Source organism: Phodopus roborovskii, unplaced genomic scaffold (assembly GCF_943737965.1).
Source record: "Phodopus roborovskii unplaced genomic scaffold, PHOROB, whole genome shotgun sequence".
NCBI lineage: Eukaryota > Metazoa > Chordata > Mammalia > Rodentia > Cricetidae > Phodopus > Phodopus roborovskii.
The window spans coordinates 1487884-1511992 of record NW_026126433.1 but is presented as its reverse complement, the minus strand read 5'-3'; the positions used below and the strand labels follow the sequence as shown (position 1 = coordinate 1511992).

The following is a 24109-nucleotide window of genomic DNA, read 5'->3' as shown; positions in this document are numbered from 1 at the left end:
GCTTTTATGTTATTTAAAACTTTTTAGCAAAGTGCTTATCTTCTCTTTTAGTACCAGTTGTTCAAGCTAAGCACTTCAGTACCTTATAATACAATATTAGCACAACTTTAGGAATGTTTTCTATTTAAACACAGCTCTTTGGCAGACAGGGTGTATGTGAATGAAAGAAGGTAACCAAATCCAGAGTATGTCAGATGACCACAGACACAGGGAGAAGTGTCTAATGCCTAGAGCCCTTGTTTTCAACCTCTGGGTAATGACCCATTTAGGAGTCACATCTCAGATATCCTGCACATCATATATTTAAATTATTCATAACAATAACAAAATAACAGTTATAAAGTATATAAAAGTTATAAAATAATTTTATGGTTGAGTGTCACCACAGCATAAAGATCTGTATTAAAGGGTCACGGCACTAGGACAATGCACTGTCCTAGAGGGTTCTTAGAAGTGATTCCAGAAAACACACATACTTTGTATATTAAAAATGCATAAGGAGAAAGCCAGCATCTGAAATTGACCTATTTCTCTATTGCTGGGCTATTTCAGTAATCCTAGGTTTATGCTTTTCTTTCTAGTTAATGGAAAGAAAACTGTTTTACATTCTACTGGAGGTTGGCCTCTCTCCCTGCTGCTTTCCTGGAGTATATTACTTTGAGAGCATTGAACAGTGCCAGAGTGTGAAAGCTGTTGTTTGGTTGGGAAATATGGATTAAACAAACAAACAAACAAAAAAACCAGCACAACATCAGCTCCAGGGCCTCATCTGGGGCCTCGGCTCATCCTGACAAGACTAGTGTAGAAGAACAATACCAGTGTTCTCTTGCTTGTAATACTCTTTCCTGTAAAGGTCCTTTGGTTTTGTTTTGTTGTTTCCTCAAGTCTGGCCATTTTGATCTCTTCAGGTCTAAAATTCCATCTTACACAGAGCCTACACTGGAGCAAGCCTTGGCACGATACAATGGCCCATATCTATCTGAGAACTGGTTTAAGGCATTTTTGGTTTTGCTTTGCTATTCCTCAAGCCATCAGGAAGGCATTCTGGAAAGACTGGGGTTGTGGTTATGAAGATCTCACCTTCCAGATGGTTCTGCTTTCTACTCTTGGGTTTTTTGATTTACTGCCTGCCTGGGATGGGAAGTAAAGGGGGAGGGACACACCAAGGAATGAGATAAAAGACCACATAACAATAAAATGAAACACATATTTTCTATCTGAATATTATATAATCTGATAGCCAGATTTTCTGTTAGTAACCCATGGTCATCTGCTTAATATTTGCTATGTAAAAATCAATACTCTTGAAAAAATCATTGGCAACATTTAAATAAAATAGAACATGCATACTATTCTCATATTTTAAACAAAAAATATTTTATGGGCAGTTACCTTTAATAATACTTTTAAATTTCTTAAATACCAGTACTTCTTTTTTGAAATTTTTTCATTAAAAGGAACAGTTTGGGGACTGGGGAGATTGCTCTGTAGTGAAGTGTTTGCTCTGCAAGCATGAGGACCTGAGTTTGGATCCTTGGCAGCCATGTGAAGGCTAAGCATGGTGTACATCTAACCCCAGTGCTGTGCTGGGGACCACAGAGAGGGGCCTGGGACTCTGGCCACTTAACCTAGCGAGTCAATGAATTTTACAGGTTCAGTGAAAGACCCTGTCTCAAAAAATAAGGTAGAGAGGAGTAGAGGAAGGGACCATATGGCCTTCCAGCCTCCACACACTCATGCACACAGGGACTTGTACACATAAAATAAAAATCACAAAACTGAAATAGGCTACACATAGGAGAGATAGAAAATCAGCATTGTATGAGTGATATAAACCTCTGCATTCCTTTTCATCAGTTGTTGAGCCGAGCATGTGTCAGCGATGCCAACAGGAAATAGTCTAGAAGTTTGGGGTTTTCTAAGTAGATTTTTACTGAAAACACAATTTGTTTCTATTATTAAGGATTGTACATACTAGGCTAGAAAATACGCTGTATGTTACTTTTTAAGGTAGAGGTTTGAATTTTAAAGTTACAATACTTGATAAAAATAAAATTCAGATACCTGGAGGACAACTAAATTTGAGCTAAAGTAAAAAAAAAAAAAAAAAAAAAAAAAAAAAAAAAGTCAGTTTCTCCTAGTAATGACAAAAAGGCTAAATCAGCATTGGTAGTCAGCTTCCATCTTTAAGTAATGTTTGGTATGGGTGTTAATCCAGTTCTTCAAATATGTGTGAAAGGTATTTGTGAGAATATGAATCTTGCCCAGCCCCCACTCTCACACTCAGGTTCCCTGTGTCTTGGGTACTCGAGGGTATTTCCTGATTCAGTTACCTTCAACCAGTGTGTTCTCTAGTGGCCTGAATAGCCAGTTATATAGAGGAAGAGGGTTATCAAGTTAATCAGGACACTGCTTCCAAGAACTTGCAGGGTAATGATGGAAATAAATAACTGAAACAGAAAACTAGACTAGAATAGAAACCACAAGACCTTGGTATGGGAGTTCAAGATGATGTCATTTTGTTGGAGAAGTGGAAAAACTCCCACAGATAAAGTATTGTTTAGTGTGGACTCTGTAGGAGGCAGAAGTTGGGGTACAAGTGGCAGGAGAATTGTGAGGCTTGGTGTGAGATCTGTATCATGGGCAATGACTCAGACACCCATGCAAAGAAGAGTTACAGTCCCTCTATTCAGCTGCAGTGTTAAAAGTGGCAAATAGCTAGTGGGTGGGAGGAGTCAGCGATGTAGTGAAATTCACGATGTTAGAGTCCCCCCTTTATTCAGCAGACAGTGCCGATCTCTTGGAGAAACTTCAGCAGACAAATTCTTTGAAGGGATTACTGCTTAAACATCATTTGGCTACAGACTGGCATATATATATATATATATAGAAAGTTTCTGCTTCATTCTGGCTTTTCCTGTAATAGTTTTCTACACTGAAGCCAAAGACTTGATTTTGCCTGAACTGAGATCGCTAAAACAATGATGGAAGTCCTCAGGCAGCTGTAAACAACAATGTAGAGTTGTGTCCATTCCCGCCGCTGACAGTTTCATGTGTGTTTCCCTCCCTGTGACTTTCTGCCTGGGCCCACAGCATGCCTGGGGCTCCAGTATTGCAAACCACCTTCTTCCATTCCAGTTCTCCTTCCTCCACCACTCACTCCTTTCAAAGGTTTGCCAGCACCAGTGACTCTTCTAGTCTCTAGCCCTTTGCCACCTTATTCAGCCACCGTTGCTGTTGTAAAGCTTCTGATCAGAAATGTCTGGCTTTCAGATTGCACTCTGTCCTGAGTGACTGAATGTCACAAGCAACATTGCTCCATTTCAAGTGTAAACATAGAGACAGGACAACTCTGCACCTTAGAGAGTATATAAATACCACCATCTGTTAGAACCACCCAGGAGGCACAGACTGATAACTTATTTCTATAATAAGTTACTGCTTTTAAACACATTAAGTCAATTAGGGACATATGAATACATGGATATATCTTTTCAGGAGAACCAGGCCTGATAACTTATAGATCAAGGAAGGGATGCAATACCCTCACCTGGACCTCATGAAGAGGAAGAGACATGGCCCTGCAATGGCAATTTCCATCATAGATACGTCATCTAATAACTCCATGTGTTTGTCAAAGAACAATATAGACAGAGGTTCATACCTGCTGTCGATGTGGCATATTCAAGTAGCCGTCCATCTGTCTACCAGCTTGTCCATCTGGACCCAGTACTGCCCTTTACCTCTATAACTTTCACAGTCCTATGCCTTGCTTCTGCAGCTTGATGAGACCCTAAGTCTCAGCTCAACCCTTCAGAAGAATCTCTGGCAGATGCCCAGCAGGTTCTTTTGCCTTAGCCCCCACAGATTCTTTTCTCTGTCGGCTTCCTCTGCTCCGCTTCTTAGGCCTCTTGGAGCTCCTTGAACTCTGCTGTGGCCTCTTTAACCCACTGGAACCCTTCAGGAACCTAAAGATATAGATATATTTACCGTGTGATACCTAATGTATGATCTGAGAGTTAATATTAGTAATTAATATTGAAATAAAAGAAGATACGTTTGCCTATACTGGTTATCAAGGAAATCAGGACTGTGTGGAAAATTACAACTAATAAAACCACTGTACCTTTTAAATTAATTGCTATTCAATAAATTCTGGAGACTAAAGATGGCTCCTTGGTTAAGACTGTTTACTGCTCTTGTAGGGGAAAGTTCATTTCCCAGCACCCCATTTGTGTGGCTCATAACCCTCTGTAACTCCAGCTCTAAGAGATCGGACACCCACCTGTAGTTTCTGTGTGTAGCACTCACATGCACACATACCCTACACAGAAACACAGACATTGACATAATATTTTTTAAACCTTTAAAAATATTTATCAATAAGTACATTCTGACATTGTATGTTAGGCACCATCATGTTTGTCTATATTTCTGACATAGTATACTCACCATGAAGGAACATTGATTGTAGTTTCATGAATAGAAATCAGTGTTCAATTAAGAATGGACTTTGCGCTTTAAATGAACAGTGTGTCCCAGAAACTTACCAGGGTAAAGTGAGGCCACCAAATTCCTCTGAGCTCTAGAAAGTTGGGTTAAAAAGACTTTGCCATCTCATTGCTACATAACCATTTTTGATTGTTTATGAACAAATGCTGTTTGTTTTTTAACATATTGTCCTTTTAACTAATAGTTCATCTCCAGTAGGTTAGCTCTAAATTGGCTTTTAGTTATTGATCATATTAGCATTTAAAGGGGTTATAATGCTGATTATAAATGTGATAGTTAACTTAGTGTAGTATTCCCATTTTAGGATGAGAAAAGCAAGAAAGTTTAAACACTGCACCCCAGGTACCAAGTGCCTTATTTGCAGTGTCTCGGTTATGATATATCCATATTATGCTGAAGATATACTGATATGTAAAAATATAAGCAAAAAAGACAAGTAACACCCATTTTCTTAGGAAAGAACATAGACACAAACATAAAATACACTCTTGCTCAAAAATTAATTTCAAGATGGCAACAGCAAGCTGGTTTTTAATCTGAGCGCAGAGCCCTGTGAGGCTGTCTCTGTCTAAATAACTCTTAATGTTCTTTTGTTTGTCACTTTGTGTTTCTTGCTTTGATAACAACAAAGCAATGGAATAAAAGTTGTCAAATAGGGCGGGAGCTGTGACTACAGGTACCCACATGGGTGCCTTTCTTCATTGCCTACCTCCTTTCGCCTTCCTTTCCTACCTGTTCTAGTATGAATACTGCTAATTCCATCAGGTCCATATGCTGAGGCCTTGGTCCCAACGTAAGGGTACTGACAGGTAGTGGAACCCTTAAGACCCAGTAGGACCTAGTGAGAGGAGATTGGGTTACTTTGGGAAAGATGAATGTCCTTCTGGGGACATTAGTTCTGGGACTGGACTGCTTAGAAGAGAGCAGGCTGCTGTACAGAGATGTGACTTTCTCCTTTCTCACCCTATAAATTACTGCTTCTTGCCAGACAACCTCATATACATGATTTTGCCATGTGGTGCCCGCCATCTCCCATGAAGCTCTCACTCTGAGGGCATGAGAGCAATAGGGCTGACCCTCCTTCCCTCTCCCATTCATTTGCCATGCAGTGGCATGGATGAAGGAAAGAGTGTCTGGTCCAGCAGACTTGTCTGTTCATCAGTGCTTTAAAGGAGGAGTGAAAATTGAGGAAAGAAATTGACAAGATAGAGTTAGGAGGGCATCCAGTAGATACTGTGATCAGCCCCAAGTTTATTGATCAAAGTTCTTATATACCCCAATCAAAAGCGGGAAGGCAAAAGACTTCCTTACCATGATACAACGAACAAACATAATTACCCCCTTAATACCCAAAATATCAAGTGACCATACCCCAAACTAAATATCCTATTTAGGTAAGACATACAGAAGCCACACCTTAGGCCAAACATCTGCTGTTTAACCCTGAAGGAGTAAAAATAGGCCTAAACTCTGGAATGTCAAGATGGAATGTAACCACTTGTGGGCCACCATCAATGATGTCCTCCCCACTCTGCCCCTTGCTACCTGCAGCAGATGGGGTCACAAAAGTGAGAGAACTATCCCTGCCCTACACCAGCTGCAGTACATAGGACAGCAGGCCCTGTACTCTGCCTGGGCACCACACTAGAGCTAACCCTGTTATGGTGGGGGTGAGAGCAGGAGAGCCATCCCCTCATAGTCCCCCAGAGCAGTCTGGACAGAGGGCCCTGCATCTGGTCTGAACAAAACAGTAGAGCTGGATGGGGGACTTGGATCCAAGGGCCCAAAAGCAGGAGAACTGGCTCCACTCCTTGCTGCAGGCTGCTTTGGGTGGGCTGCCTGAGGCAGTGCTGGGGAGCTCACCCAGATGGTGGCAATTGGAGGAAGCTATCGAGTTGACAAGGACAGCTACCACCCAGGCCCAGAACACTGGCTATGAGTCGGCGCACCCTAACATCCACCTCATCTATGATCTGTTGGAGCATGTGAAGAGGTTAGCCCTACAGATCAAAACCAGCAGGATCTCCAAGACACAGGTCAACAACAGGATATCTAAGAGGAACCCCAGTGAGAGCCCATTGTCAGTGGTGTAGCAGAAGCCAGAGGCCTGGAACACTTGTAAGTAAGATGACTGGACAAAAGGATAAACTGTGTGACTCAACCAGGCCACACTAGAGCTTCCATAACAAAATTCTTTTTGTTTTGTTTCTTTGTTTTGTTTGGCTTTTGGTTTTCCTTTTAAATTTGGTTTTGATTTTGGAGGGAGGTTGCAAATGCAGAGGCCAATATGAGGAGACAGGAAGATAAGTGGCACTGGAATGCATGATATGAAATCCATAAAGAATAATAAATAAAATACAAAATAATCATGAAAGTAAAAATAACAGCAGCAATAATAAAAGACATTGCCTTAATAATTTGATCCTACAAATAGCAAGAGGGGCTGAGTGAAGCAATCATATCAGTGAGTTGTATGAGTAGTCATATTGGAGTTGGAACTAAGGATTCAGAAAGCAAAGTCAGCCACAGGCCATAGAAGCCAGGCACACACCTTTAATTCCAGCAGCCAGAAGCTAGGAGGTGGTATACACATCTTTAATACTAGCACTGGGGATTAAGAGGTAGACAGATCTCTGTGAATCCAAGGCCACCCAGGTGTACACAAGATTGAATCAGTGTAAAAGAGAATTACAGCTCACACCAATCCCAACATTAGGGAAGTATATAAGACAGAAGCAAGGTCTCAGTAGAGGCTTTTGTTCTCCAGCCACACTGAGGAGAGGCAGCGGTCTGAGACTTGATGAAGAGCTCGTGTGCATGGATCACCCCTTTCAGCCTGAACTAGAGGTGAGAGCTAGTAGCCAGCTGCTTTGCTTTGGTGGTATTCAGCTTGAAGTTTGAGCCCCAATATCAGTCTCTGGGTCATTTATTTATTTGTGTTACCCTGAGGGTGTGAGAAGGGCTTCTATATGATGCAGGGGAGGCACAGTGGTACCCAGGCTAGATGAGGAAAGCACTTAGAGAAGCCTCAGCTAGCATGTGGAGGCACAGTGAGGTGATGAAGAAACACATTTGGGAGTAGTGTTGAGGAGAAGAGACTGGTTGCCTTGCAGATTGATCCAAAGAGCAAATGCATAACAGCACTGGCATAAGGTTTCTCAGTTATATACAAGCACGTGTATAGAAAGGGAGAACACTTCTTCGAATCCCCCAAGACAGCGCCCCTTACCAGCAGGAAGTAGTTTGGAAAGAACAACGCCCAAATTCCCAAATATTGTGTATAAATGTTTGTTTTCATTTAATTGGACTTTGTTATAAAAAATTAAATAAAATAAAAAAAATAAATAAAAAAAGAAAGGGAGAACACTGGTAACAAGTCTCATGGTATGTAAGATCAGAACAGACAAGTCACTTATCTTGTGTTTTCCATAAAGAGGGAGAGATAAAGAGACAGACAGACAGAGAGAGGGGGTGTGTGTGGGTATGGATGCATAATATTCCCCAATAAGAAAGCTAAGAGCAAAATTTCTTCAATAGTGTAGAGCCAATCGTGCATCCAGCTCTGGGTCTAAATTCTCTCCTGTGCTAACACCCCCCCCAAATAAGAACAAACGTCTCTAGATCTCACAAACACAATCCTCTTATTTTCAGGCTTGGGGAAGGATATGTGCAAAATAAATTTAAAACAGTTTCATAGTGTCAGAAACTAGCAAATCATGTTAAATGGATGGCTGAGATGTGTTAACACAAGCCAGCCTGAAGAGCTAGGCAATTCTGGCATAATTCAGCTGTCTGCAAACAATGATAGAAAAGGACATTGCCTAACTGAATAAACAGCCAAGAGTCTATGCCATATACAAGTGGATAGATGAATGGGCGAAGAAAAGAAAGCTTTTCCCTGTAGTAACATCAACCAACAAAAGCAGTAGGAGAGACAAACTTAGGGAATACTACTCAGCATCATGCAAAAGTTTCATGCTTCTAAGCAAAGAGACCACTTTCAACGTAAATTACCAGGAAAGATAAAGGGAATAGTCACAGACTTCTATATGTGACCTCACTGAGTCAGTCATTGCATATATGTGTCCAACACATGGCTCTTAGCGATGCTCCTACATCAGCAAATGTTATCCTGAACATGTGTGTGCAAAGTGAAATTCTTGAGCTTCTCATGTCCTCTGAAAATGTATTACCAGGTATCACTCTGAAAAATTATCCCATCAAGTGAAAACAAATTTTATGATGAGAAAGATGAAAAGTTCCCAAAACACCAGTGAACAATGAAACTTGCAGTGCTCTAAGTAGCTGATGATGGTTCACTGTGAATTATGCTCTGCCTTTCTGTGAAATCCTGTAATTGTGTCTGGGATTGAAGTCATGTAATCAACTCCAGATTTGGTCAATTGAGAGGATGAATGGGAAATTCTGAGGTCTTATTTCAGCAGCAGAGAAAGAAGCACAAAACTAGAAATACAGTAAAAAATACAAGTGGCCAAATGTGTTCCTTTGGCCAGAAGTATATGGATATAATCATGATGATTAGAAATGGAAGACACTGTTAGTAGAACTCACATGTAAGATTTGTCCTATTAGCCAAAAGTCATGGAATTTGTGTTGGGGTAGTGTTACTGAATATTCATTCACAAAATAACTCCAAAGCCAAGCAACTTCAGTAGGCTGCTGGAGTCTAGAAGTTCAACTGTTTTGGGCATATTAACCAATACCCATTTCCCAAGTCCATATGGAAGGAAAAATAGGGATGTGACTTGTAAGCCTTGGTTAAATGGGTGGTTTGGGTGAGAGGCCCTTGAAGGAGTTTAGAAGTACCTGGAAGGTAGGACTTGTATTGCTCTGTGGCTGCATGATTGTTGAGGTGAGAATATGCAGGTTCGACCAAGAGGTGCTTCCAAAGCAATGGTGGCCAGAGAGCTCTTGGGAGAGGACTATGGTCTCCTGAAGTGTGGGCCATGCAAGACCATTGGCATGGTGACTCCCTCTGGTCTTGAGACTCTTAAGGCAGAGACAGCAAGATGAACCAAGGGGCAAAGCTGGGGCAGGAGAAAGTGTGTATGAAGACAGGTGCTTCCCCTGGTGCTGGCTGGCTGTGATACTACATAGGGTCCTCAAAGCCTTTTTAGCAGTGAACTGTGGCTCTTACAACAAAGATTCTGTAGCTCCTGTGAGTAGCATGCACAAAGCCCTAGGTTTGATTTGGCAGTATTGCATAGAACAGATGTGATAGAACATGTCTATATCCCAGTTACAGGAGAGAGGTAGAGGGATCAGAAGTTCAAAGCTACTCTGAGGCCAGCCTGGGATACACAAGGCCCTATCTAAAAAAGAAAATAAACTAAAATCAGCAAGACTCTGTGAAAAAGCAAAAGCCATTTTACAAATTATATACCTAAAGTACATAAACATTAGGAAAAATAACTTAAATGGCCAGAAATATCAGGGTGGGGAAATGAGTTGTACACATACCCATTTGATGACAAGAAGTTCTACCAAAAAAATCTATTGTTTTCATTGTACACAGTACTAGGATAAATTAGGACATTTTCCTGCAAATACTCTATGCATTGCACATTTCTCCATTCTTGGATACCCTGGCCTTTATCCCTACCTCCTGTTGGTTCCCTTTCTTCTCCTAGAACTTCTGTTCTCAACCTGCAGGGGTCAAACTACCCTTTAACTGGGGTTGCCTAAGACCGTGGGAAGAGACAAACATTTACATTACAATTCATAACAGTAGCAAAATTACAGCTATGAAGTAACAATTAAAATATTTTTATGGTTTGGGGGGGGTCACCACAACGTGAGGAACCATGTTAAGGGTCAGTCTAGTATTGCTTTAGACAATCTCACTTACACTTGCATATGATATGTATATATGTGGTTTTATGTATTTGTATAAAGTCTAAAGACCACAAATAAGAGGCAACATGAGCTACTCATCTTTATGTGACTCACTTAATTCACTTAATATCAACATCTCCAGTTGTGTCCATTTTCCTGTAAACAACATAACTTAAAATTTGATCCTTAAAATACTAGTTCTACAAATTATGTACCAAGCTAAATAACTATAAGGCTAAGTAGGAGGAATACCAAATATTTGTATAAAAATAATCTTAACCATGGATGCAACAGTATACAAACAAAACAATAATAATTAGTGTATGAGGCTAGTGAACTGTGAATGAAGTATGTATTGTATTCATTATTTTGTTCCTATGAAGTTGCTTAAGCAATAAATGAAATCAAACACTTAAAAATAGGAGGTAAGTGGGTGGAAGCAACAACAACTATTAGCGAATGCTTGAGGAATTTTGCTGTAGAAGAAAGCAGAAAACCAGGTATTGTCTGGAAAGGCTAGTGGTCTCCTAGAAGGGAAAGACTGTTTTGAGATAGGCAACATGGATACATACATATTTGAATGCTGATGAGAATAACCAGCTAGGAGAGGAACCTGCTGTTAGAGAAAGCAGGAGCCAAGGAGCCAAGGGCTCCAGGAAGGGACAGGGACAAAGCCACCAGATTGCAGTCGCAGGACTGTCCTCTGGGTATCCAAGGGATCCAAGGGTTTTGGTCCATGACAGCAGAAAGCTGAGGAAACTCTACTTGCAGGGGCATGAACAAAGAAAGAACTTGACTGGTGTTGTAGCTGCTGGAAGAGAGTCTCAGGCTGAAGCAGATGGGAGGGACTCCGGAGAGAACCAAGCAACCAACCATGGCTGCTATGATGAATCCATCTTCTTGAATTGTAAGCCAGAATAATTTTTTCCTCCCTAAAGTGGTTACAGCAATGACAAAACAACCAATATAGATCTCCTTTGGGTTTCCTTTTTGTTCTTGAATGTCCATCTCAGGGTCCATCTCTCTGCAGAATCGGCAGTCTCTCCCTTCCAGACTTCAAGTTAACACTGAAAGATTTTAGCTGGAAGTGATGCCTGTCTCTGGTGACTGGATTCAGACAGCAATGCTTTACTCACTGCTCTTTTAGGCCCTTCTGTGGGTAACAGAACTGTTTCCTAGAACTAGCCAGACTTAAACCTAATGAATTACAAAACAAAAATGTATAAATGTACAAGAAAAACGTTTGATTTGTTTCTATGGTAATTTAAAAACATATGTGAAACCAGTAAAAAGCTGCCACTGTGTGTGAAGTTGTTCAAAGATAGCTTCTAGGACAACATCTAGTGTCGAAGGGAAAAAGAGGAAGGCAATTTCACACTATGTTTTTGAATAAGGCTCGAGGATACAGATTGCTACTAACTTGGTGAAATGTATTCCAAGGTCTTAAAGCATTCATCTAAGTAATTAGAAGTATGTATTGAAGGTCAGGGAGAAGGTCCAGGGTGTAAAAGTGCTTGGTGCACAAGCCTAATGATCTGTATTTGGACCCCAGGGTCATGTAAAAAGCCAGGTGTGGTACCAGGAATCTATAACCTTGGTGCCTGTTTGGTGAGATGGAAGTAGAGATAGAGTCATCTAGAAACTCATGGGTCAGATAGCCTGGAATATGCACCACAGTAGCAGAAGCAACAAGAGACCCTGCACAAACACCATGGAAACCCCAAACCAGCTTTTAAAAAAACTGTTCTTGACCTTCTCATAGGCATATATGCTCACACTCACACAAGAAATATACATATTTATTTAATCAATGAAACAATGGGGGAGATTCAATAACAAAGTTACCAAAAACTACATTTTAAAAAGATTTATATTTATTTTAATTACATTAAGGGTGTGTATGGGGGTATGTGTATGGGAGCACAGGTGTCCTCAGAGGCCAAAAGAGGGTATCAGATTTCCTGGAGTTATAGTTTGTGAGCTGTCTGATTTTAAGCTGGGAATCAAACTCTGGTCCTCCGAGAGTGAAAGAGCATCATTTGTTTTAACCAACGAACCATCTCCCCCAACCAGAAAACTACATTATAATACATAGAATATATTATCTTCATAGTACATTGATGAATGGAAAATGTCTATAAAAGTGTTTCATATGACTAAATTTTGTAGAAACAAAGAAAAATATGCATGTATATTTCTGTAATTTCCTATTACTCTACCTACATTTTGTCAGCAAAATGTATCATTGACAATTTAAGGCTAGAGGCATTTAGCTTATTTTTGTGATCAACTCATTAATCAGGATAAAAACCCTATAACTGGACATAAGAAAGCCAACAGTGACAAGAACTGAGAGACATATTAATCACCCTCCCCTTTAAGTTATCTGAAGCCTCTTCTTAGATTAGATCAACAGAAAGTAATGTTCTTGAAACATCATTTTAATCCCCTGAAGTAATGTTGTTGCATAGCTATGAGTAAATATTGAACCCTTGGCTTTTATTAAGATGAAATGAAGAACATTTTCTTTCTCTTTTGCAAAATCATAGTTATTGTTGGCCTTTCCGCCACTCGCTACTCTTGTAAAGAGCTGTTAACCAGGGTTCCAGGAGCATTGACACAAGAGATAACTGTTTAGTGAGCTTTCACCATAGAACACGAATCTTAGTGCATATCTTATTTCCTTCATTGCCCTGCCTGCCTGTCCACCTGCCCGCCTGCGTGCCTGCCTGCATGCCCGCCTGTATTAATAGTTATAAAAAACTGGCTATTTTTTAGCTAATGCACTATCCTCCCTCTTAATTTTACTTAAAATTAAATTGTGCATGTGCAAGCACACACCTGTGTATGCATGTTGTATATGGGTATGTGTGTGTGGGGGGGTGTCGTGTGCATATTTGGGCATGTGAAAGCCCAAGGCTAATGTTGAAAGTCTTTCTTCATGTTCACCTAGAGCTCACTAGTATGGCGACGTAGCTAGCCAGCCTGCTCTAGGGTCTTCTTTCCCCTCCTTCAAAGCTCAGGTGGGCCACCACAACTACCTCACAGTCATGTAGGTGATGGGAATCAAACTCTGGTCCTTACACTTGCATGCTCATGGCAAGCAATTTATCCAATTCTCCATTGCTCTAGGCCCTTGCTTTAAAATTTTGTCTTCTGTCATGTTTTTGGTAGTCAGTTCCTCTGAAATTATTTCTCAGAAGGTAAGTTCTGAGACTTCCAAATATTCTATAATATATAATAAAATTAGAAAATTAATACCTTTAGCTGTTCACACATATTTGCAAGATCTGGGTTTAAACAGTTGTCCTTGTGGCCATCAGAATTTCCTGTGTATTTATTCTCTTATGTAAATGAGCCTAGCCTATGGTTCTCATTGAACTTTTCCTGTAATCACTGATGGAAACGGTAACTTTCCAAACTGTATTGTTTTGAACACTTTAGTGACATGTATTTTCCTACCTAAGAGGAATGGTGTAAAAAAAATGAAATTTTAAAATCTAGCCGAATCTCATTCCAACTTTTAAAACACTGCCACCCATTTCTTCTGACACTTTGAGAGAAGACATGGACTCTCAGAACACTGCACTGAGCTGGAAAACTATATTCTCCTGAGGACTGCAGGCTAAGGTGACTAAATGACCTTTTCCATTCCAGTGGGGAGTGGGTGACTGCTGTAGGTCAGGGTTAGGTCACTGACTGGAAAGTTACAAACAAAGTCATAATTTTGGCTGAAGGAAAGTAAACTTGGACCACAGACAAAGCCAATGCTTCCTCAGTGATGAAAGAAAAAGTTCCCATTTCTCTTGTGTCAATGCAAACACTGGGCATGCTCACCCGTCTGGATGGTCAGGGTTTGTCATGTTCCTGAGCCTGGTGTGCATCACTGATTGCCCATGTGTGGTCAGGGTGAAGCTACTGATGTCTGGGATGTGTCTGGAAAAGTAGTAATATTTCTCAGGGAACAGAACTTTGAGCTGTAGAGATGGAAGAAGCCTGTGGTGGCTAGGATGGATCCTCTTGCCCAGAAAGGTCAAGCCCTGTAAGGGTCATGGTGACTGAATATTCTACCTGTTGAGCTACAGCAGGAGTGTTCCTTTCTCTTGCTCTGTGCAGCATCATTCAGTCTCTGAATGAGACCCTGCTGGTAGATGGGAACCTGTACATGCTCTTCATCCTGTGTGGCCCCTCTCTCTTTAAAACCATCTGTATTCCTGTATTGGCTGGGGATATTTCTCGGTTGGTAGAGTGCTTGTCAAGCATGCCAAAGTCCATAGTTCAACCCCAACCACTATATCAACCTCAGAGTGGTTGTTTATGCCTGTAATCTCAGCACTTGGGAGGTGGAAATAGCAGGATCAGGAATTTAAGGTCATCTTCAGCAAGTTCATAGTCAGTCCTGGAAACATGAGATCTTGTCTGAAAACAATTGTAATGAAGTTGGTTCATGTTAGCATTTTGTGAAGTTAGGTGTGGCAGTTACTCTTGGTCTCTTCTGACCAGGGGTCTGCCATGTTCCACTGGCCAACTGTTTTTTAATCTTAGGTGCACAGCCTTTCTTAGATCTACACTGTTAATTTTAGCTTAACCTTCAATTTGTGTAACAGCTTTTCAACTTTAGTTTTGTCATCTGTCTACTTCCTAGCTTTCTCAGCTTTCTAGTGTGGATGCTTGGGCAAGAATGACATAGATGTCTTCACTGTTGATGGGTCTGTGGATCAGTACAGATGTCTCATGGCTGGACTTGACAGTGCCATTAAGATTGAATGACTCTGTCGAGCAAAATTTGGGGAACAATATTCTACATACATGCACATGGAGACAAGTACCAAGACCATTATTGCAACAAACACATATGTAGTCTGCACAGGCATTAGCACTGGATCCTCAGTGTGTGGGCATGCTGTGCTCTAGGCACCTGGCAGCTAAAGTAAGCCAAGCAGAGCCATAGAACATCTAGGTCACAGCTGGAGTGGTGACAGCTGCTAAAGGACCATCTCCTTCTTAACACATACAGTGCTACTTCTGTCCTATGGAAGCAGGCACATGTGCAAACACACAGAAAAAGGTATGAGATGAGTTTGAAAAAATGAGCTCAAACACAGAGAAGAGGTGGATTTGGATGAAGTCCAAGAGCATCCTTATTATTTGTTAACTTTTGGGTTTTTGTTGTTGTTATTGTTTTGAGTGTGTTTGTTTCGCCTGTATGTTTTTTTTTTTAAGCGAAACATTGTATCTTAAGTAACCAAAAGCTGGTTTAAAAGTCAAAAATAAATCTGCTTCCAGTTATCAACAAATTATTTAAAAGGAACATGACTTTAAACTTGTATTTTAAATGGTTCCTTTAATAAAATACTAAATCCATGGGCTACTTGAGAGAACACTCAGTGGTTAAGCACATACTTCTCTTGCAAAGGACTCAAGTTTTGTTTCGAGCACCCACATACAGTGGCTCAGGACTGCCTGCCTGAACACCAGGCATACACATGTTGCATAGACAGGCCATTCTCAACATCTGGAAGGTGCTGGATGGGGTTCTACCATGCTTTCCCTCAGCCATTCTCAACATCTGGAAGGTTCTGGGTGGGGTCCTACTACACCTTCCCTAGGCCATTCTCAACATTTTGGAGGAGCTGCTTAGCTGAGTGGACCCTCAGTGAAGATGAGAGTAATGCATTCTAGACAGTAATGCCAGAGAACCAATGGGGTTGAGGGCATGTTGCTCCCAAGTGGCACCTCAGCATTTATGAAAAAAGCAAGAGAAGGCAGTGTTGGTGCAGGCCTTTAATCACAGCACTCTGGAGGCAGAGGCAGGAAGATTCTCTGTCAAGGCCAGCCTGGTCAACAGAATGAGTTCTAGGACAGCCAAAGGCTATATAGAAACCCTATCTTGAAAAACAAAAGGAAGGAAAAGAAAAGAAAAAGGCAGAACAAGTGCTCTTGCAACCCCTTAGTCTTTTCTTACTCAGGTCATAAAACCTGAATTTGAGAGGTGCCCACCCTATATCTACAGGTCAGGGAGTTCCCATCTCTGAGGACAGGGACACAATCAGAATAGCCAAGACTTGCTAAGTCCCACACCAGCTTGTGGAATATTAGTTGAAGATGTGTTCCATTTGTTTGTGCTGTGAAATATTTGTTTAATGATGCAAGGATGTATTGCATTCTTTTATTTTGCATTTGTTTAACTCTGTAAAGCTGTGCTGGTTTGCCTATCTAAAACACCTAAAAGAGCTGAACGGCCAATAGCTAGGCAGGAAAGAGAAATAGGCAGGGTTTCCAGGCAGAGAAAATAAATAGAAGAAAGAGAAGAGGGGAGGGGTGAGAAACAGAGAAGAAGAGGAGGAATTAGGGGCCAGCCATTCAGCCAGCCAGCCCCTCAGCCACCCAGCCACTCAGTGACCTAGAGTAATAAGGAAAGCAATATATATGGAATAGCCAGGGGGTGGTGGCCCACACCTTTAATTCCAGCACTCGGAAGGCAGAGGCAGGTGGATCTCTGTAAGTTCGAGGCCAGTCTGGTCTACAGAGCGAGTTCCAAGACAGGCTCCAAAGCAATACAGAGAAAAACCCTGTCTCAAAAAACAAAAAACAAACAAACAAACAAAAAAAGATATATAGAGTAAAGGGAGGTAAAAAGCTCAGAGGCAAAACATAGTTAAAGGGAAATGAAATAAGTTAATTTAGAAAAGTTGGCTAGAAACAAGCTAAGCTAAGGCTGAGCATTCTTAACTAAGAATAAGTCTCCTTGTGATTATTTGGGAGCTAGGTTGCAGGGTCTGTAAAGAGTAACAAACAAGAACCCAACTACACCAACTTAAGCCCTTAAGATGGCACCCTGTCCAATCACTATTCTCCCCAATTATACACAACTTCTCCCAACCAAAAGACATATGAGTTTCTGTGTAGCTTCAGGCCTTTGTTTTTGTTTGTTTTTTTTCCAAGATTCCATATTTACATTAAATAAATCAGCATTTTTGTCATGTTAATTTGTCACATGTCATGGGGGCTTTAGCCATGAGCTTAGCAGGAGAGGGGTTCGGGGAGTGGGGGATTACTTGCATACATTCTTCTGCTGGAAAGAGGCTTGCTTGGTCTTAAAGCTTTGGGGAATTTACTAAATCCCATCACACACTGAGTCAAGATTCCCTGGAGGCTAAAGTAGATACCCTTCAGTGGCACTTCTAGAAGCTTCCTTAAGTCTACATTTCCCCAAGGTGTGGTAGTACTCTATGGTGTCTGAGTACTCAGAGAAATTACTCGTGTTCACCCTCCTGGTCTTCTGTGCCACGGACCGCACATCTCCGATACTTTGAGCATGGACACTTGCTGTGTGCAGATTTTCCAACTGGTATTATGGTAGTCAGCCTCACTGGAGAGGTGTGCCCCCAGGAGACAGAAGGACCTAGAAGGACCTAGAGGAGAAAAACACCTAGAACACTGAGCTGCAGAGAATCTGAATGTACAGCCTATTGGGATCTACTGAAAATCACCCGCAATTAACTGCAATTTTATGAGACTGTTCTTTCCAAGAAATATCTAACAACTGAGGCAGGGCAAGCGCCAGCTCTGGGCTTTTACGTGTTAAGAACTCGAAGCCGGTTTTTTTTTTTTTTTTAATCTTCCCACACTGTCTCGGGCTGGGCGCCCAGAGAGGAAACCCAGGCGCCCCCTTCTCTGCCACGGTCTCTGCGGAGACTGGAGATTTCCAAAGCCTGACTCCATCCCTCCCCAGGTCAAACTCTTTCTACTATTTGGGGGTGGAAGGCACGTCGCTGGCATTAAAAGGCGGACGCGTGCAGGGCAAGCGAGAAAGTTGCTTTTTAAACTTTAGCAGCTGCGTCACCGCAGTCGCCCTGAGAAAGCTCGGCCAAGCAGGACAGATTCCTTGCAGCTTTTAGGCGCCGGGCGTGGGGAGGAGGCGGCGCGTGGGGCGGGGGCGCGCGGGGCTGGGGTGCAGGCGGGGACTTGGGGTGACACGGTCCGGGGCCTCTGTGCCACACAGGGGTTCTGGGCTTCGGGCAGAGTCCTGCACAGGGCTGTGTGTGCAGCGGGACCAGGACCGGGAGGCTGGCTGCCCGCGGGCGAGCTGCGCTGGGAGGCCGAGGCCGGGGTCGGGGCCGGGGAGCCCCGCGAGCCGCCGCAGCGGGGTCCCGGGGACGCGGAGGGACCATGGCTGCCAGCAGCATCACCACGCTCCCCGCACTGCCCGAGGACGGCGGCGCCGCCTTCCCGCCCGGTCACTTCAAGGACCCTAAACGGCTCTACTGCAAGAACGGCGGCTTCTTCCTGCGCATCCACCCTGACGGCCGTGTAGACGGCGCCCGGGAGAAGAGCGACCCACACGGTGAGCGGTCCCCTCCCACCCGCGCGCGTGGTGCAGACCGTCCTGCACCCTCGCCCTCGGAGACCTGGGGACACAGAGACGAGGCGCCCTTCAGCCCCCAGGCACCGGGGACCCAGGGACTCGAGAAGCAGCTCCATGCCCGCTCCCACAGGGATAGGGTCCCTGCCCTGCACCTCTTCCCGCAGCTCCAGGTGGGCTGGCTCCCTAGTTTCAGGCCCCTCACAGGTCACCTGCAGCCTGGGTGCTAAGATGTTTGAGGGTAGGGTTCAAGGCTCTTGGGGATGAAGGGGGTAGGCGTGTCTCCTTCAGGGCGCTAGAACTCCTTGGCATTCTGTAGTCACCCAGGGAAATGAAGGAAGAAATGTTCCTCAGCTGAACCCTGCACTTCAGTTCGGACTTGGTGACCAGAGGGATGTGTCCCTTACCCTCATAGCTGTCACACTCTTCCACCACCTAGCCTTTCCAGGGTATTCCAAAGAGGAAAGCTAAGGAAGCCAAAACAGTTAAGAGAATAACTTAAGACTTCTTTAGTAAAACTCGACAGGCCTCTGTTCAGTGTGGAATCAAGAGCGATCCTTTGACAACGCTGAAGTGGGGTTACCTCCCTTGCAGTGGATTGAGGGTGAGATAAGAATCACAGCTTTACTTTATGTATTAAAATATACCTGATAGAGGATATAGAAACTGTCCTGAATTAGTAGGCTCAACTCTAAGGGCTCACAGATACCACCTGCAGCATTTGCTGTAACAGGTTGGACCCAGCTCCTGGAATCAGGGATGAAATATATGCATTTCTGAGTTTGTATTCTCAGTAGTGTACCTCCAGGAACCACCCTTGGAGAGCCATTGGCTAGAAAAGGCCCAAGTGGGCTAGTCTAGGTATCTAAGGGTTGGAAGTGACAGAGATAACCTGAGGTTAAAAACAAGTAGTTAAAACTTTTCTTAAAAGACTACATTCATCTTTAAGAGATCGAGTGGGAGGGTCTAACTTTTTCCCCCCCTCAGAGAAGAGTGGTCCAAGGCCTGGGTTCCTAGGGCCTGAGGTTTTCCATTCAAGAGCTCTGTATCTTAAGATGCACAGGGAATTCTCTTCACTACAGAAAGACCAGAATGCCCCACATTTTGACAAACACTTTCATATTTGCTGAGAATTTTGACAGCATAATAGAAAAAGCTAACTGACATAAAAAATATAAAAGACATGCATATTAATGAGATAGGGTGATTTTTCCACACACTGTATGATATTTAAATGGATTTTTAAAAAAATACTTGCCTCCTCACTTACATTTTTTTTATGGTAAAAACCTCATCTGGATGCTTTTTTCTCCTTTTAAACCGTGACACAATGTTTTCTGCCATCACTGCTGTCTCTGCACAGAGAAATATTTTGTTGCTACCTCTTGCTTCATAGGGATCACTAAGAGAGTGTACGTCTAATGTTTCAGGCCTGCGGTAATTTGGAAAGCCTTATCAATTGAAAAGATGCTTGAAAGCCTTATTGAGTTAGTGCTGCATCTCTATTTTAGTGTAGAGTAGATGTTTAAAAACAAACAAAAAAAGTGTCTTTGTCTTTGAGATTTGTCTGCTACTGGTTCAGCTGCTAGGACAAGTTGCATATGTGCCCCAAGTGGTTTTATTATTTCCCCAAAGCATGTGTTGTTTGAAAAGCCTGTTTCATGACTAACAGCAGAAGAAATATCTTCCAATCTGGGTTCTGTTTGGAGCTTCACCTAATGTTCTTGTTTTGAAATGGTGTATTAGTTGCACAATTAACTTTTTTCTTTGAAGCTGTTTGCCTCATAATAAGACAGAGGTGAGTGGGGATAATTCTGAATTGCATAGCATGTTGCCATACTGTAAAAACAGCTGTGCATTTTTTTTTTAAGGTAGGGCCTCTCTATGCTGGTTTCAAACTAAAGATTTTCCTGCCTTGGCCTCTTCCCTCTTGAGTGCTTATAGAATTGTAGGCCTTATAATCTTGGGATTGGCCATGTGTCATGATGCCCAACTTAATCTGTAATTTTTCTTAAATTTTACTTTTAGATTTCTTTTACTTTGTATGTGTGTGTTTTGCCTGCATGGATGTAAGTGAACCAGCTGCATGCAGTGCTTGTGGAGGCCAAAAGAAGGTGTTGGATTTCCTGGAAATGGAGTTAGATTACTGTGTGGGAACCATCATCACGTGGGTGCTGGGATCTGAACCCAGGCCCTCTTCAAGAGCAGCAAATGCTCCAAACTGCTGAGCTATCTCTCCAGTCCCCACCCCCACCCCCAGTTTTGTAAACTATAATTCAGTGATTCTCAAGTGGAGTAATTTGGCAACTCTTTGAGACATTTGTAGACATCATAACCTAAAATGTCACTTCTGGTATTTATTGGGAACACTCCTGGATGCTTAATAGAGGACACTCCTGAGTGCTTAGTGAAGGAGTACTCTGGATGTTGGATGAATGTGAATGAATGGCACTCTTGGATGTTTAGTAGAGGCACTCTTGGGTCTTTGGTGGGTAGGGGCTAAGATGTTAAACATACTGTTCCACTCAGGACATAAACACAACTGAAAAATTATAGAGTTAAGGTCCAGGATTTTCCTGACTTTATCATTAGCAAAGTCAAGAATAGAATAACTCATCCAGATGTGTTCTGACAACTAACTTTCCTAGAGGACATCTTTCTCCCGACAAGAATACCAGCATAAATGAATACCAAACAGATCACCTTTGAATAGTCTCATATGGACATAACCTTATGTATGGCATGTTTTCCTAGCATGTGAAAGGTACACTGATGGTTGAGCAGATCAGGATGAGGCTCACGGGAAAGATACATGAAAGCATAAGTAAGGACAAAATGATAGTATCTCCCCAATCGCACACTTCCCTAAACAAACAGAGAAATAAAAGCCTAAGTTTCCCCACTGCAGTAATGGCTCAGGATCTTAGCTCTTTGTGGTGTCAGTCTTCACAGTGTCCAGTTGACGCAGAACTATATCACCCAAGATTTACTTCTTTCTGCTTATATCTCTTCCAATGTGCAGAAAGCTTTGAAAGGCAGACACAATCCAATGGTGCCTCTACTGGCTGGTGTTGACATGAGCTTGACAGAAGCTGGAATCAGCAGTGTTCCCTGTTTGAGAAAAGACCTCCAGAAGATTGGGCTCTAGGCAGACCTGTAAGGCATTGTCTTAACTAGTGATTGATGGGAGAGGGCCCAGCCCATGGGTAGGTGGTGCCATCCCGGACTGGGGGTCCGGGCTTCTATAAGAAAGCAGTCTGAACAGCCAGTAAACAGCACCTCTCCATGTCCTCTGTATCAGCTCCTGCCTCCAGATTCCCACCGAGTTTGAGTTCCTGCCTTGGCTTCCCACAATGGACTGTGATCCAAGATATTTCAACCAAAGAAACCCTTTCCTCCCCAAGTTGCTTTTGGTCACAGTGTTTCATCACCGCAATAGGAAGCCTAACTCTGAATGAAATCGTGAGTGTCATGGGGTCCTAAGGAGCAGGCTTTGAAGACTATGGTCTAAATGGTGGGTGCTGGCTAGTTAGTAGTGCAGTTCCGCTACAGAAGAAGGAGCAAGATGGGGACAGGTGTGAAATGTCCTGGAAGGGAGGCCAGAGATGACAACCAAACATGGGTGTTTCCAGGTTCTCAGAGTTGCTGATGGCCAAGGTACTCCACTCCTAGCCAACCCTCTTGTTCTTTTCACTCAGGTGGGTCTGTTTTCTGCACCTGTTCATTTATAGGCCTCGAAGCTCTTTATTTGACATGGGAGCTGTGACACAGGCAAGGTGCTGCAAGCTGTTGTAGTCTGCTTCTCCAGCATACAGGCTGTGCCTACACCTTCCTTTTGGTCTTGATCTTGATCTTGATCTCAGCAAGCCTCTTCTAATGCCCCTGGGGATGTATTGCCTTGTGTCTGTTCTAAAGCTCTGAGCAGGGGGCCATATGAAATGTTCCAAGGAAGAGAACATTTTTATCCCAGGCAGCATGTAAGGCATGTGGAGGAGTGTGAGGTGTGGGCTGCTTATGGGCAGGCTCGAATTAAATCTATTCCAGATGTTCTTTCTGAGTGGAAATTAAGATAATTAGGAATGCTGGATCTACTCTGAGCTAATCCCGACTGCTCATTGATAACATCCTGTATTTCCAGGCGTCGGGGACCTGAGATCTGCAGAGGTTGAGGGTTAGTGCACACCCGTGAGGAGTGGGGATGATGACCAGGTCAGGCTTCCTGCACTCTTTGCCACTGCACACACTCCACAAGCACCAAAAATAAAAACATGGATTGTGAAAGTCACAGATCTCATAGAAGCTTGGAGGAGTAGCCGGTTGCCCGAATTACCCCCCTGATTCACTGTCCTGACCCAGCTTCTTGCCCACCTGGCCACTGGCCTGCCAGGCCTGCCTCTACAACCTCCTTCCTCTCTCCCATTCAGGAGACGTGGTACCTCCTGGATGCCTGTGGCCAAGCTTCCTCAGGACACTGAAGACCAGTTGCTTTGCCGGCTCTGTGAGCCCAATATTGCTGTTTTCTGAGGATTCTGGGCCAAGCAGCCTTAGCTTTTCCATGGCCCTGTGTAAATGAATCCATTCATTTAATGATTCTAGATGCTTTGCCCTTGCCCTTCTTTGGTCATATCTGGCAAGTGGTTTCTGCCAATTTGCGTTAATAAGCATGGTATTTACTGTAATGCTGTTTGTGTGCAGTAAACAAATGAGGTCATACTCTCAGAGCTTATTAATCCTGGAAATCTTGTAATCTGTAAAGAGTGAAAGGACAATTCATGAGTCACAGATATTACCACACCTTAGGAGTCTTTAAAGATGCACTCGGTGCCAAGTGACTTCAGCCTGGGGAAGACAACATCCCCTTCTGATGTGCCCTGAGGGCTTTTGTTGGGTTTATAAAACATCCATTATATAACCAGACTTCTGACATTGACAATATGAGTATTCTCTGATTATGTCATGCAACATGGACAGACATGGTTTTAAAGTTCAATTTGAAAATACGGTCTTGTAGATCCAGTAAACAAATAAGAGCTAAGTTTACTACGTCACAAGTGAAAATCCAGAGTTATGCTGCAAAGTTGTCATCAGCAGGGCTAGGATCCCTGCTGCAAGAAATTGTGTTCCACTCACAGGAGATGCTGACAGTGGGATTGGTGGCTGCACATGTTGGGAGTCTTCTCATCTTTTCCCAATTCATGTCCTTGTTGATTTTTCCAACACTCTTCCTGGGCCTCTTTGCCCTGTAGCACAATTTGTAAGGCAGCTGGCCTGGGGTAAAAGCCTGTGACAGTGAAATGATCACATCTGGGGCACACATCTTACCTCATTAGCATCTTTTGCCCAAACAAGTCTCTCTCTCTCTCTCTCTCTCTCTCT

At 42.8% G+C, this 24109-nt stretch overlaps 1 protein-coding gene across 1 annotated transcript in view; it reads left to right on the top strand.

Moving 5' to 3' along the window:
- Nucleotides 1-18446: 18446 nt before the first annotated feature.
- The window catches only part of Fgf2 (fibroblast growth factor 2), a 51127-nt gene continuing 45464 nt past the window's right edge, over nt 18447-24109 (top strand). Inside the window, exon 1 of the mRNA XM_051185787.1 lies at nt 18447-18715. Within this exon, the coding sequence (XP_051041744.1) occupies nt 18541-18715 (175 nt within the window). The 5' untranslated portion in view covers nt 18447-18540. The remainder of the gene's footprint in view (nt 18716-24109) is intronic.